This window comes from Taurulus bubalis (genome assembly GCF_910589615.1).
Source record: "Taurulus bubalis genome assembly, chromosome: 2".
Classification (NCBI taxonomy): domain Eukaryota; kingdom Metazoa; phylum Chordata; class Actinopteri; order Perciformes; family Cottidae; genus Taurulus; species Taurulus bubalis.
This window is the reverse complement of record NC_136590.1, coordinates 25,418,464-25,432,883: the sequence shown is the minus strand read 5'-3', so window position 1 is coordinate 25,432,883 and position 14,420 is coordinate 25,418,464. Positions and strand designations below refer to the sequence as shown.

General features: G+C 45.7%; 1 protein-coding gene across 1 annotated transcript; it reads right to left on the bottom strand.

The window, feature by feature from the left end:
• Nucleotides 1-8,684: 8,684 nt before the first annotated feature.
• cnot8 (CCR4-NOT transcription complex, subunit 8) lies at nt 8,685-12,826 on the bottom strand. Its single transcript, XM_079237405.1, has 6 exons — nt 12,694-12,826; nt 11,432-11,625; nt 11,145-11,306; nt 10,319-10,463; nt 10,019-10,129; nt 8,685-9,549 (listed from the first exon to the last, which is right to left on the bottom strand). The coding sequence occupies exons 1-6, from the start codon at nt 12,808-12,810 to the stop codon at nt 9,421-9,423; spliced, it is 858 nt and encodes a 285-aa protein (XP_079093531.1). The 5' UTR covers nt 12,811-12,826; the 3' UTR covers nt 8,685-9,420.
• Nucleotides 12,827-14,420: the final 1,594 nt, after the last annotated feature.

Sequence of the window (14,420 nt, the reverse complement as noted above, 5' to 3'; positions counted from 1 at the left end):
TCCTTGGAACTTGAACTGCTGCGTCTGTGCATTTGGGTCCTCAACACCACACCCCTTCTAACAGAACAACCCGACCAATGATGACGGACCCAGCCGCCGCAGCAGCATCGCTTGCTGCAGATCAGCTGCAGGGGGCAGTTGCCTCGCAGGGCGCTCTCCTCGGCCAACACCAGCAGGTGTTGCAGGACTTACTGAACTCCCAGCGTACTATCGGTTCCCAGATGGAGGAGATCGGAGGCATGTTGCACAACCTCTCGTTGCGCCGCCCCGCCGCCGCGGAGCCGGTCCCGGAGGACGAGGAGTCCGCCTGCACCCGTGAGTCCTTTGTTCCCTCTCCTGTGCCTTATGGTGGCGCGTCTGGGGAGTACCGAGGGTTCATGCTCCAGTGTCGGTTTGTTTTCACCCAGCAGCCCCGCACGTACGCCTCGGACAATGCGAAGGTGGCATATACGGTGGGTTTGTTACGTGGTAAGGCGCTGGTCTGGGCTGAGGCATGGCTCCACAGACGCCCTGCTCGGGTCTCCTACGAGCGCTTCAAGGAGGCTTTCGAGAGCGTATTCGACCACCCGTTGTACAGCGCCTGCTCGGTCTCCGCCAGGGGTCCACCAGCGCAGCAGAATACTCCGTGGATTTCCAGATTCTGGCGGCGGAGTCGGGTTGGGGGAATGAGGCATTGAAGGGGATATACCGCTGCAGTCTGTCGGAGCTTCTGAGAGATTAACTGGCCGTCCGGGACGAACCGGATTCCTTAGAGGAGCTCATCGCTCTCACAGTCAGGCTGGACAGCCGTATTCGGGAACGCCGTCGGGAGAGGAACTACCGGCCTTCCAATCCGGTGCGCCAGTTTTCTTCCGCTCCCGGCTCTCAGCCTCCGAGCCTGGTCGGACGGTTCAGCCAGGAGCGCGCCCGCTCTCCTTCCTCGGTCCCTCCCCCGTTGGAACCGGAGCCGATGCAGCTCGGGCGGATTCACCTCTCTCCGGAGGAGAGAGAGAGAGACGCCTCCGCACAGGAAGCTGCCTGTACTGCGGGGAGTCGGGACACCGCAGGGCCGTGTGCTCCGCTCGGCCAAAAGAGAGAGCTCGTCAGTAGGAGTGGGGGTGCTGGCGAGTGGGTCAAGGAGAATTCCCCATTCTGAGTCTCGGTCATTATTTCCTGCCACCCTGAGGCTGTCATCGGGCCCTGTGCACCTGTCAGCCCTCATTGATTCCGGGGCTGAACAGAACTTTTTGGACACTGACTTTATTAGGAGCCAAGGGATTCCTGTGGAGGCGCTAGAGCGCACTCTGCTGGTAAGCGCATTGGATGGTAGTTCACTGGCGGAGATAACACATTGGACTCAGCCAATTTCCCTGCATGTGTCTGGCAATCACAGCCAGAGTACCCGGTTCTATGCGTTTCCGTCCCCCCAGACACCCTTGGTTCTGGGACTTCCCTGGCTCAGGGAGCACAATCCTCAGATTGATTGGGCTGGAGGTAGGATCACCGGTTGGAGTTCTGCCTGTCATTCTCGCTGCCTCAGGTCGGCGCTGCCCCGTCAGGTTATTCCTCCCAGCAGGCCTGACACCGGCCCTGGCCTCGTCGCAGTGCCTCAGGAGTATGTGGATTTGGGAGAGGCGTTCAGCAAGGAGCGGGCTCTTTCACTTCCCCCTCATCGTCCATACGATTGTGCCATTGACCTGCTCCCGGGCGCTCCACTTCCCTCGAGCCGGTTATATAATCTCTCCCGGCCAGAACGTGAGTCTATGGAGAGGTACATCACGGACTCGGTCGCCGCTGGAATCATACGCCCCTCTTCATCACCTGTGGGAGCGGGTTTCTTCTTCGTCTCAAAGAAGGATAAGAGCCTCCGTCCCTGCATCGACTACAGAGGTTTGAATCAAATCACTATCAAGAATAAATATCCGTTGCCGTTGATGTCCTCTGTTTTCGAATCCCTAGCTGGAGCCAAGATATTCACCAAGCTGGATCTCCGCAACGCTTACCACCTGGTCCGAATTCGCGAGGGGGACGAATGGAAGACGGCCTTCAACACACCCCTGGGACACTTTGAATATTTGGTGATGCCGTTTGGACTAACTAATGCCCCTGCCGTCTTTCAGGCCTTGGTGAACGATGTCCTGCGCGACTTCTTGAACCGTTTTGTGTTTGTGTATATTGATGACATTCTCATCTTCTCCCCGAACCCCGAGGAGCACACCAACCATGTTCGCCTGGTTTTGCAACGGCTGTTGGAGAATCAGCTCTTCGTGAAGGCTGAGAAGTGTGAGTTCCACGTTACATCTGTGCAGTTCCTGGGGGTCTTTATCGAGGAGGGTCAGGTGAGAAAGGACCCCGAGAAGGTTAAGGCAGTAACGGAGTGGCCGGTGCCCACTTCAAGAAGGAAGCTTCAGCAGTTTCTGGGGTTCGCCAATTTCTATCGTCGGTTCATCTGGAACTACAGCCGAACGGCAGAACCACTGACACGACTCACCTCTTCCAAGGTCCGTTTTTCATGGACCCCAGAGGCCGATGGGGCTTTTCGTGCCCTCAAGGATCGGTTCGTCTCGGCCCCGATCCTGGTCCACCCAGACGAGACCCGCCAGTTTGTCGTCGAGGTGGACGCCTCGGACACCGGAGTCGGAGCTGTACTTTCCCAGCGGTCCGCTTCCGACTCCAAGCTCCATCCCTGTGCCTTCTTCTCCCGCAGATTGTCCCCGGCGGAGAGGAATTATGACGTTGGCAACCGCGAACTGTTGGCGGTTAAGTTAGCCTTGGAGGAGTGGAGGCACTGGCTGGAGGGATCGGTGCTTCCCTTCATTGTATGGACCGACCACCATAATTTGGAATATATCCATTCGGCGAGACGCCTCAATTCCCGCCAGGCCCGCTGGGCTTTGTTCTTCACACGCTTCAACTTCACCATTACCTTCCGGCCAGGGCACAAGAACACCAAGCCGGACGCACTCTCCCGTCAGTTTGCTCCGGAGGAGGGAGGTTCTACTCTCGACACCATCCTGCCCGCCTCGTGCGTGCTGGGTGCAGTTACCTGGGAGATTGAGAGGGTGGTACGTGAGGCCCAGCACACCCAGCCTGATCCCGGAGGAGGTCCCCCGAACCGCCTGTTTGTTCCTGAGGCCGCCCGTTCCCAAGTCCTGCGGTGGGCCCACGAGTCCCGTCTTTCGGGCCACCCGGGCATCCGCCGAACTATAAACTGGCTCCGCCGCATCTTTTGGTGGCCATCCCTCGAGGAGGATACGCGTTCGTATGTGCTGGCCTGCACTACGTGCGCCCGCAACAAGGCTTCGCATCGACCTTCCGTGGGGTTACTCAGACCACTTCCTGTGCCCCAACGCCCGTGGTCCCATATCGGTGTGGATTTCGTTACTGGTTTCCCTCCATCTGACACCAACACTGTCATTCTGACGGTTGTGGACCGGTTTTCAAAGGCTGCTCACTTAATTCCCCTGCCCAAGCTTCCATCGGCCCGTGAAACCGCCGATCTGCTAGTTCTACATGTGGTGAGGCTTCATGGCATCCCGGCGGACATAGTTTCGGACCGCGGTCCTCAGTTTTCATCCCAGTTGTGGAAGGCCTTCTGTCACACCCTCGGCGCCACGGCCAGCCTCTCCTCAGGATTCCACCCACAGACTAATGGCCAGACTGAGAGGATGAACCAGGAGCTCGAGGCCATCCTCAGGTGTGTGACCGCCACCAATCCCTCGTCATGGAGCCGTCACCTTCCGTGGGTCGAGTACGCCCACAATTCCCACACATCTACTGCCACCGGGCTGTCCCCATTTGAGGCCTCTTTGGGTTTTCAGCCTCCCCTGTTCCCCAGCCAGGAGGTTGAGGTTGCCGTACCTTCGGTCCAAAGCAATGCCCGTCGTTGTAGACGCGTGTGGAGAGAGACTCGGGCCGCTCTACTTCGCACAGCAGAACAGAACAGGAGATCGGCGAATCGACGGCGTGTTCCAGCCCCGGACTACCGTGTTGGTCAATTGGTGTGGCTTTCGACCAAGGACATCCCCCTCCGCACCGAGTGTAAGAAGCTCTCCCCCAGATATGTCGGCCATCATCTCCATCGTCAACCCGGTGTCGGTCAAACTTCAGCTGCCTCGTTCCATGAGAATTCACCCAGTATTTCATGTCTCTCTCCTCAAGCCCGTTGTCTCCAGTCCCTTAAATCCTCCGTCTGTGCCCCCTCCACCCCCCCGTCTCATTGAGGGGGGTCCTGTCTACACAGTCAATCGCCTCCTGGAGGTCCGCCGGCGGGGTAGGGGATATCAGTACCTGGTAGACTGGGAGGGGTATGGCCCAGAGGAACGGTGCTGGGTGCCCCGTTCTCGGATTCTTGATCCAGGGCTCATTAGAGACTACCATCGACAGAACCCTGGTAGATCCGGTGGTTCGCCAAGAGGCTCCCGTTAAGGGGGGGGTACTGTTGGGTTCCCTGTCTGCTCGTGGGTCTCCACCCCCGGTTTCCGCCCACTGCCACGCCCCTCTCATTCATCCCAGCTGTTGTGCATTGCCTTGATCACCGGCAGGTGATTTAGGGACCACTGCGTACCTGGCTCATTTGTCGGGTTGTTCCAGTTCCAGTCTGGTTTGCTTCTTCAGGTGAGAGTGGATCACAAGAGCGGTTGAGTTGCCCTCCCGACTCTGGAGCGGAATCAGTCTGGCGTGCTTCAAGAGCATTGACCACAAGAGCGGTTGAGTTGCCCTCCCGACTCTGGAGCGTAATCCGTCCGGCGTGCTTCAAGAGCAGCCTTCACAAGAGCGGTTGAGTTGCCCTCCCGACTCTGGAGCAAGGGAGGTGGATCTCCTGTGTTCGCTGGACATTACCGTTGGTATTAGTCTGTCTATTCGTTGTATTTTGTGTGATCGCAATAAAGTCCGTCCTTGGAACTTGAACTGCTGCGTCTGTGCATTTGGGTCCTCAACACCACACCCCTTCTAACACCTTAGACCTCTGTTTTCATTAAATATTAGTTACTTACGCAGGAGCAAAGTCTTTGACGTCACCTGGACGAAGGACTTTTTTCCATTTATCCCTTTCCAGTCGATGCTCTTCCCAAATCATCACTGGATATGCAGGCGAGGATGTTCCATGTTACCCGTTTCGTGTCATGTTGCCAGGGAGGAAATATAAAATGGATAAAAAAAGAGTACTATTAATATCTAATACTTTACAGAATGTTTTAAAAAACATTTCTCTAGTGTTAATTGCATACAAAAGACCAGTGGTGTATAAAGTACCCAAAAGCCATACTTGAGTAAAAGTAAAGATACCTTACTGGAAAATTACTCCAGTAAAAGTCACCTATTAAAATAGTACTTAAGTAAAAGTCTTAAAGTATCTGATATTTTCTGTACTTAAGTACATTTTTTATATCAGAAAAATACTTTTGATACTTAAGTATTGAAAGTACAAGTACATGCTTTTGAATAAAAAAGCAAAGGGTCAGAACTTTGAGAATTATGAAGTTTATTCTTTTAAGTGCTGTGGCCACCATGACCAAGGACAAGGAGTTGTGTTGAAAATAACTGGGTTGGCTGTGATCCATCCATATATATTTATGTATATATATATGTTCAACATAATATATTGTACATAAGTATACTCTTGCATATACTATGAACTTATCATCATAATTCTCCAAAAAGCAATATGACACTATGAAGGAGTTGTAACACTGTGGTTATAAGCAGGGGCGTTTCTAGGATTCAAGGAAAGGGGGGGCTTAGCCCCTAGGGAATTGGCATGTGTGTGTGCGCAGCTCGCGGCATTTTCTTTTTTTTTCGGATATCCATTGTTTCAGACAGTTCATAGATTGGTTCAATCAGAAAGAGTGTGATTTTGCTCAATAGTTTTGCTTGCATTCATTCAGTATATGATAAGAGAAGAGACCGGATTTCAGGGTCATAGTGAACACAAATATGAACTTTTCTCAGATAACGAGAGAGAAACACTTTTCCTACTTGTAAAGGAAAGATGGATAAACTAGCTTTTATATCTGCGTCACTCCCAAATCCAATGGATGGAGAATGGACCTGACAGTGTCAACTTTTGAGTTGTTTACTTGTTTTATTTTGAGCAGAAGGGAATACGATGTGTTTTTAGATTAAACATGAGACGAATAGTCAATAATCGAGGGTTAAGTATTACAACTACACATAAAATAAGAATTTTCTACAACACGTCGTGTTTGCTGTCAGATCTAAGAGCCAATCAGCTCTCTGATGTGGCGAGAGCCAGGCGTTTCCCATCATGCACTGGGCTAAGCAGTCGTTGGAGAGCAACTGCGGCGACTGACTCTGAAATCGACAGCCGGCTTGGTCTCGTGAGAGTATCGTTGACCACGTGTGCATGACGTCAGAGCAAGTCGGGAGCAAGTTGGACACATATCTAACCAGCATGCATTGCGCACCGATCGCCGCCGATCAATTCTGCGCAGAACTGGCTCATCTCGAACGAGCCTATTGTGATTCGCAAAACCTGCGTCGTGGAGTCTGTATTCCAGATAGAGATAGATTTGATTTAGTAGCGAGTAACGAAGGTTTCAGGGGAAATGTATCGAGTAAAAGTACCAGTTTTCTTTGCAAAATGTAGTGAAGTAAAAGTAAAGAGAAATATAAATAGTAAAGTAGAGTCCAGGGCCCTATTTCTCGTACCTGGCTTACTGAGTTAGCGGGCTAATTGTCAGGATAAGATGACGTATGTCAGGCTTTCTCGGTTTCTCGAAGCAAGCTTAGATAAATCACCATAGCAACACATCCAAAAATGTAAACCTGCTCCCGGGCAGGCTTACTGAAATTCACTGGATAAGCTGGCCACTCCCACCGGTCAAAAAAGGCAGCTCCCTTCCTCATTGATGAAGGAGCAATATTAGTTATATTAGTTTTATAGGGAGAGAGTTCTTTCAGATCACCAAGATCCATCTTTTACATTATCATGACTTATATAGATTTTTCCGCTTCTCGAGCCGCGGACATTGATCAGCACAGGCGCAGCCAATCGGCCGTCTCAGACACAGACTATCAGCCGCTGCATGCCGCGCTGTTCTTAAGTTTATTTAGTTCTTAAGAAACTTATGGATGTGTTGAAAGCACTCATAATTATATGACAGTGCTATTAGTACACCATACATATCATTATTTTAGAACATGATTAAGGTGATCGTGATAAGAATACAGAGAATGACACACAATTTATTTTCACTGCTTCAATTGATTGAATTTCTGATTATGAATAATACATACATACTGATCCGCCCATACACATATTCAAACTCCTAGTCTACACATGTATATACATATAGTACATGATTCATACGTGCATACAGTACATATATCCTCATAAATATATATTTATTCGTAAATATAATCTGATTGATCTGTGGGATGAAGATACATTTTCCCAACACTGACGCATTTAACTTGTCTGATATATTTGGACGCTTATGTCTCGCAGCGGGGGCGGTGTTAAAGTTGCGTTCACGGCAACAATGTTGCAAAAACGTTGGAATATTCGTAATGCGTTTGCTGTGAATGACTACGGTATTGACTTCCTCATATGCCTTCATGATCATCTCCTGCTTCTCAGCGGAGGAATAAAAAGAGGTTCCTTTGAGTTTATTTTCCATTGTACTGTTAGAACATCGTGGTGTCAGTGCTCGATTATTATCCCTTTTGAAGAGGAGCGGGCGCGCGCATTTATCCAGATGACTGACGTCTGGCTAGAATTAACGAGACCGTTTCAGAAGAAACCCAGATAGCCTGATGTCAATCATTTCGCTAATTTAAGCTGGAGATTAGGACATTTGCTTGACTTTGTTTAGCCAGGTAAGAGAAACAGGGCCCTGATGTCAATGGGGAGCTCATTCCACCATTGAGGAGCCAGGACAGCAACACATGACTCCATAAGGAACACAAATTGTGGTGTTTACATATATCTATATATTAGTTATGTATTAAGTTATTTCCCTGCTCTGGTCAAATTTGTTTCATAAAACTTCACAACATGTTGAAATTGCGGTGGCACAATGCATTTTATGTTAAATCCTTTAAATTCAGATTGAACCCACCGATACCCTGTACATTTTAAAGCACTCATACATTTGAGTTTTTATGCTTTTCACGGTTGAAATGACAAACAAACTTCAGGTTGAACAATCTCATTTAATGTGGAATTTAAAAGGCTAAATCTAAAATAAGTTGCTTTCCTGAACCCGTGAATCCATGTTGCAATTTTTCCCCACTTGACATTTTGATTTTAAGATCAAACCAATTACATGCTGGGACAAATATCTGCGTATCAATACGCGAGTCTCTTCACCGATTGTAGAATAAAGTAAACCCCACGTTCCCGTCAGCTGTATTATCTTCTTAACCAAAAATGTCTGAATATTGCGAGTGAATTTGAGATCTTGGAAACAAAATACAAAATACATGCAGGTGAACTGAAACACCCTGATGCATTTCACAATTATGTTTGTATTCTTCTTCATAATTTCAGTTTCTAGCGAGTACAACCTTGATTCATATAATTCCTAAAATCTCTCTCTCTCTCTCTCTCTCTCGCTCTCTCCCCTCTGAAAGAAGCAAGTCCACTGTACAGCTATTTGTTGAAAAAAAATTAACCCTTTCAAACAGAAGCGTTAAAGCTGTGTGTCGGTGTGTAAAAAGAAAGATGAAATACTTAAGGATTACATTCAAAATACAAAACAATTTAATATACAACTGTTTAAAACAATGTAGAATGTAAAAACAACAGTAACCACAACATCTGTAAACTGTGGACAGTTTGGTTTGGTGGGTGGATGGATGTACAGAACGACAGTAGTTTGCTCATTGAAACACATGCATAACCAAGCAGTTATACACCTCGACGCCCCCGTTAAAACTTTCTGGAAGTGGAAAAGAGCTAAAACACTTTTATTTTCATCAAAATTATACATTGCAATTTACAGGCCCTTCCAACGTTAACTTAAAAAAATGAAATCCCTGCAACAAGAGACGAAATCCCGCTGAGGAGGATAGTCTGAACTGAAGAATCCGACTGTTTTTGGCAAAGTTTGGTCTGAAATCACAGTATGATACAGGGGCTGGTCCCATGCTGTTAAAGAAGCGGGCCACTATGATGCTGCTGAAAAGAATAATAAAAAAAAAAAGAATTAAAAAAAAAAAAAAAAAAAAAAAAAGAGTTCTTGATATACGACCTTATACTCAGTAAAAGCGACTAAAAAAAACGACTGAGCCAGGGAAGCATCCTATGTCACTGCGAGTCCATTTTACAGTCACTCAGGAGGAAAATTTAAAGAAATATATATATTTTGTTTAGTCTCGTTTAGCGATCGAGTGTTGAGGGAGATCAGAGGGGGGAATCTGCTGGTTGGGTTTTAAAACAAGTGCGTATTCCACTTGAAGATTGTGAGCGCTCTGTCAGTGCTTGTTGTTCGTCTCCTCCTGGCCCGAGCTGGAGAGGCCGTTCTGGGGTTGGGTGGAGCCTGAGCCCAGGCCGTACAATCTCCCACAATACTTTGCGTCGTCAATGTTGTCTTCGAAAAAAAGCTGAACAGAAGAAGAAGAAGAAAAGAAGATAATCAATTAACACCTGCTGTACATATGCATGTGCCACAAAAATCCCTTCTTTGATGGGGCGTGTTTGCATTCAAAACCAGGAAGTTAAGAGTGGGACATGTGACACAGTGAATCTCTAGCCTGAGCATGACAGGATAAGTCAGTAATGCCCAGGGGAAAGGTCTAATAAATAAACTGAGATGGGTAAAGGGGGGAAAGAAATGACATGGTAACAAATCACACCTGGCATCTGTAAATATATTCATTCATTCATAAATAAATACTTCCAGGGGGCAATCCTTCAGCACAGTTTACAGTAAACAAAGTGAGGGGCAGTAAAACATGTTCGGGTGATAAAAAGTTAGAAGAAAAATTGGCTGAAAGTGCACAGAAGCTGCCTATCCTACAAATCAACTACACTATATAAAGAAAAGCACCTCTGGATATTTGCCCGACGTACCTCTTTCATCCTGAAGAAAGCCATGCCGGTGAGAAGCGAGTCTGATCCAGCCTGATGCTGCCGCCCGATCCGCTTCAGCTCCAACTGGTCCGCTACTTCCTGGAGCCCTCCCTGCATGCACACAAGTCCAAAACACATAAGTGAGACGACTAAAGGCTTGTTCTGACATGATGTGACCAATTTAGTCTCCGACAAAATTTGTAGGAGATTATTTTTATAAATCATTTAAAAAAAAATATATTTTGGAGGAAAAAACATTAATGAGCCGCGTGCGTCCCCACCCGTGTCTGTGTTCTATACCTTTAGGTTCTTGCAGCTCTTCATCAAGTATTTGACGTCGTAGATCGCCGGGAAGAAGAGGTTGAGTATCTGGAAGAAGTCGTGTTCCTCCTCGGGGAGCCGCACATCGGTCAGGAGCTTCACCAGGTAGCCAAAGTCATAGCCACTGAGAAATACAGAGCACTGGGATTAGGGTGAAGGATAGGCGGGATCACACTGATGTTTAGGGTCGGACCCGTGTGGAGATATGTAGCCAAACGCTGAACCAGTATACAGGATTTTACCACTACCAAGCATCCGGTCCAGAGTGGAACATAATAAAACAAAAAATGTGGCCATACTGGCGCAGGTTTAGTTCTCTTTGAGAATAACGCTGCCATGCGTTACGACCCCAAAAAGCACACAAGCTTTCAGATAAACAAACACAACGTGGGCCATGAGAATCTTCCCTCCTCGACTGAAATACGACCTCCATGTTGCCAGACTCAGCAGTAGTGTGTTCAGCTTTCTTTTGTCTCAAACAACTTGTTGAAAAATCGTCAATGTTTTCAGCAGCCGACAATAAAAACATAAAAAAATCTGGATTCTGTCGGCGTTCTCATCGATGGAGAAGATTGGCTTTTTTGTAAAAATGAAGAGGACTTACTTAAAACAAAAGTAGGTTGTTTTTTTTAACAGAAATAATGACGAGACTTTAAAAAAAAAAAAAAGTGGTCCTTGGTATAAAAATGAGGATCTTCAAGGACGCAGGTGTTTTTTTGTTTTTTTAAACGAAGACGAGAATGATATCTCTTTTCACCGAGCCGAACGAGATCCTCTGAACAGTGAGTCAGAGCACACAACTGACCTGTGGAAGGAGAGCCACTTGACGTTTTCACACAGCACCAAGCCAGACGTCATGAGGAGCTCAGCGAAGTAGAGTGTCTCAATTCCCTCTTCTTCGTGTTTCTTAAACTGGAGGCCGGAGTTCTGGAGTAGGTCTATGGAGTCTTGTGAGTACATGTCTTCTCTGTGAGGAGCAGAACAAAAAAGAAAGAAAATAAAACAGACAGCATCATCATCATCATCAAGCTCAACCAGGAGTCAGGACCGATCAGAGTAGAATGTGTATAGAATAGAAGACGGTTCGCATACGTGAGGTTGAACTTGAAGTTGAACTGCCACGTCGTCGTGCCAAGAGGGTAGTCTCCGTCCTCGTTCATGAATGTGAGGCCAAGCTGGATGATCTTCAGGAGGTCGACGTTACACCTCAGCAGCTGGTACTGGTAGTCTACTGTGCTTCGGAACTCGCCGATGGGCCGGACAACCACCCCGGGGAACTCTGTGTCCTGATGAAATATATAAGACATGAACAGAAAGCTCCACAATATAATATTCCTACGCTGCCATGTCTCATTAGTATATGGCGGTCAAGGCTCACCTACGGCAGGAGTCTCCAATTTTCTATTATACATTTTCGTTCCCACTTTGCCTTAACAATGTTATATTTTTGTTTTTACGGATGAGCTGAAAAATGGTTGTTTTTAAAAAAGCAAGTTGGTTTTAAATCCCACTTTGCAGAAATGTTGCAACTTAAGACGGGTATAAAGAAAGCAATTTGTTGTTTTTAAAAAAAATACTGAGCCTTACGAACAGGATATATTTTCCAGCATGATATTAAAATGTAGGGTTGGGTACCAAAAACCGGTGCCAATATGGCACTGGTTCCAACACGTCCGGTACCTACCGGACCGAAAAGCAACGCAGATTTCGGTGCTTTCTTCCGGTGCCTGGGCCGATTTAAATATATATTTTTTTTATACTACTTTGTAATGTTGCATGGTATATAGATACTAAAAAGGTAGCGCGGTACCCGCACGTTAAAAACGATAAGATGTTGATGTATCGATACTATTAAAATAGCGCGGATCAGAGCACACTCTCTACTCCTCTCTCTGTTGTCCGCCTGCATGCAGAGCAGGGCTCTGAAATGTGTCAGTGCTTATGCCCTCTGTCATGCATCACCCATGCAAAATGTTATATAAAACAACATCTAAAGTATAGCACATTTAAAAATATAAGACTTCAAGATATCTAATTACATGTCTCAGAGATACAACTTTTTAAGGATTTGTTAATGACATTCAATACTATGATTTTTGTAATGACACTTCTACCATTTTCTCTAATTGATGACATTTGTATGACATAGAAAACGACCATGTTTTATGACATATTTCATGATATATTGTACTTTGACTTTTTAATGTTAGTACTTTTGAAGTATAGAAATATAAATTCAACATTGTGAGAGTTGAAAACTGTTTTTCCTCATGCTGAAACACAACACAAAACATGTAACTACTTAGCCTTTGCTTGGTCTATACAGCCGTTTAAGGTGACACAATGTCTCTTACCATGGCAATGAAATTGTAGCTTTGAATAATTTGTCGGATCTTCCTCATTTCGTCCTCCACATTGCTCGCCCATACTTCACAGATTATCTGACTGGAATCCGTAAGTGCGGCTGGCATGTTGGCTGGTCAGGAAACCAAAAAGCTAAAACCCCAACAATCCTGCAACCTGCAAAGGCAGTGTGATGAGACACCTCTAGGAAAAGGATGAAAAGTAAATATAACAAATTAAAATTACACTTCAACATTGGTATAATAACATCAGATAAAGAAGGAGGATGATTGTTTGTACCACTACTGCTGTTACAATTGAGAATAATGCAAACACCAATACACAAAAACATTACAAAAAAACCCTAAAAACTAGAGTATGAAAAAACAACAGTTGAGAAATCCATATATTCTAAATCAACTCATATTTGTTTAAGCAACTCCCCACGTTACATCCTTTTTAAATGTTTAAATTGACTTAAACTTGTATTTTAAGCTGCAGCAAATGAACATGCTTTATGTTTTGAATGAAGCCATGCTTGCATGTATTGCCAGTTGCATGTACAGTTCAGTAAACCAACTGGTTAAAGGGACTCTGATACAGCAGCTTGCCCTGCAATTAAACGTACCATAATAAAGTGTATAATGTTCACCTTTTGTTTAAACCGTTAAAGAGAGGGACTGATTAGAATAGAAAGGTGTGAGGTGTTTTACATAGCCACTAACGGAACAGTGATGGATTTAAGCGGCATTTCTCTTCTTCATTAACTGCAATGACAACATTTGTTTGATGAAATCCTCACGAATAGTCATGGAATGGGATTTCATTTTAAATTCACGACCTTCATGCTACCGTGAGATGAAGTTGAATTTACGTTATATAAGTTAGCTAGCAGTTAGTTGTTTATAACATCGGGTTAACTTCTCCAACAGCTATCAAACAAAACAGCACCCGGATATAAAAAAGCGTCCACTTTATCTTGAAGTATTTGGAAAGGGGTGACGTTAATAGTGTATAACACCTCAGGAGGTTTTAGTTACAGCACATAAGTAATATCCCTGCAAACTAACGACGATGGCTACGTACTTAGCATGAACGGCTAACGTGTACAAGCTAATCCTCGCGTTACCCGGAGAGCTAACAACACCGGAGAAGAGAATAACTGAACCGGCTCTGCTTTTACACGTCTCAATAGTCTCAGCGGCTATGCACAGTGTGGACGCTGCATAGTATCATCGTGGAAAGTATAAAAGTGCTAAAAAAAAAACTAAACAGGTTTACCTCAGAATTTCCTCGACGTAACCTAGCTAGCTGGTTGATAGCGCTTCTGTTGTTCTTCTTCGTTTTTTTCCTATTCTACATCTTCTTCATTGCGTGTATTGGCAGATCGGCAGATTAGACGGCACACCGCCACCTACTGTAAGGGTGGTGTAACGACGTGAAGATGTATTAGGCGCAACGGGCAAATACAAAACATTTACTCTACATTTCAGAGGTAAATTAACTTTTTATTCAAGAACCATAGTTACTTGTATCTTTTGAAAATGTGTGTTTTTAGAAATTAAGAATTTTTATTTAAAAAAACGAGTACAAAACATGATGAATTGCATGAGATTCAACTATCCATCATTAGAGTTTATACAATAGGCTTCACATTGACATTAAAATGCTTTTTAGATTAATGCATCACTAGAATAATACTAAAATATAACAGTATAATGCTCTTAGGGATCTTTCT

Coding starts and splice junctions, on each gene's coding strand:
- cnot8 (XM_079237405.1), bottom strand. CDS start 12,810: ATGCCAGCCGCACTTACGGATTCCAGTCAGATAATCTGTGAAGTATGG. Junction 11,626..12,693: donor GCTACAATTTCATTGCCATG/GTAAGAGACATT, acceptor ATATTTCATCAG/GACACAGAGTTCCCCGGGGT. Junction 11,307..11,431: donor AACTTCAAGTTCAACCTCAC/GTATGCGAACCG, acceptor TGCTCCTCACAG/AGAAGACATGTACTCACAAG.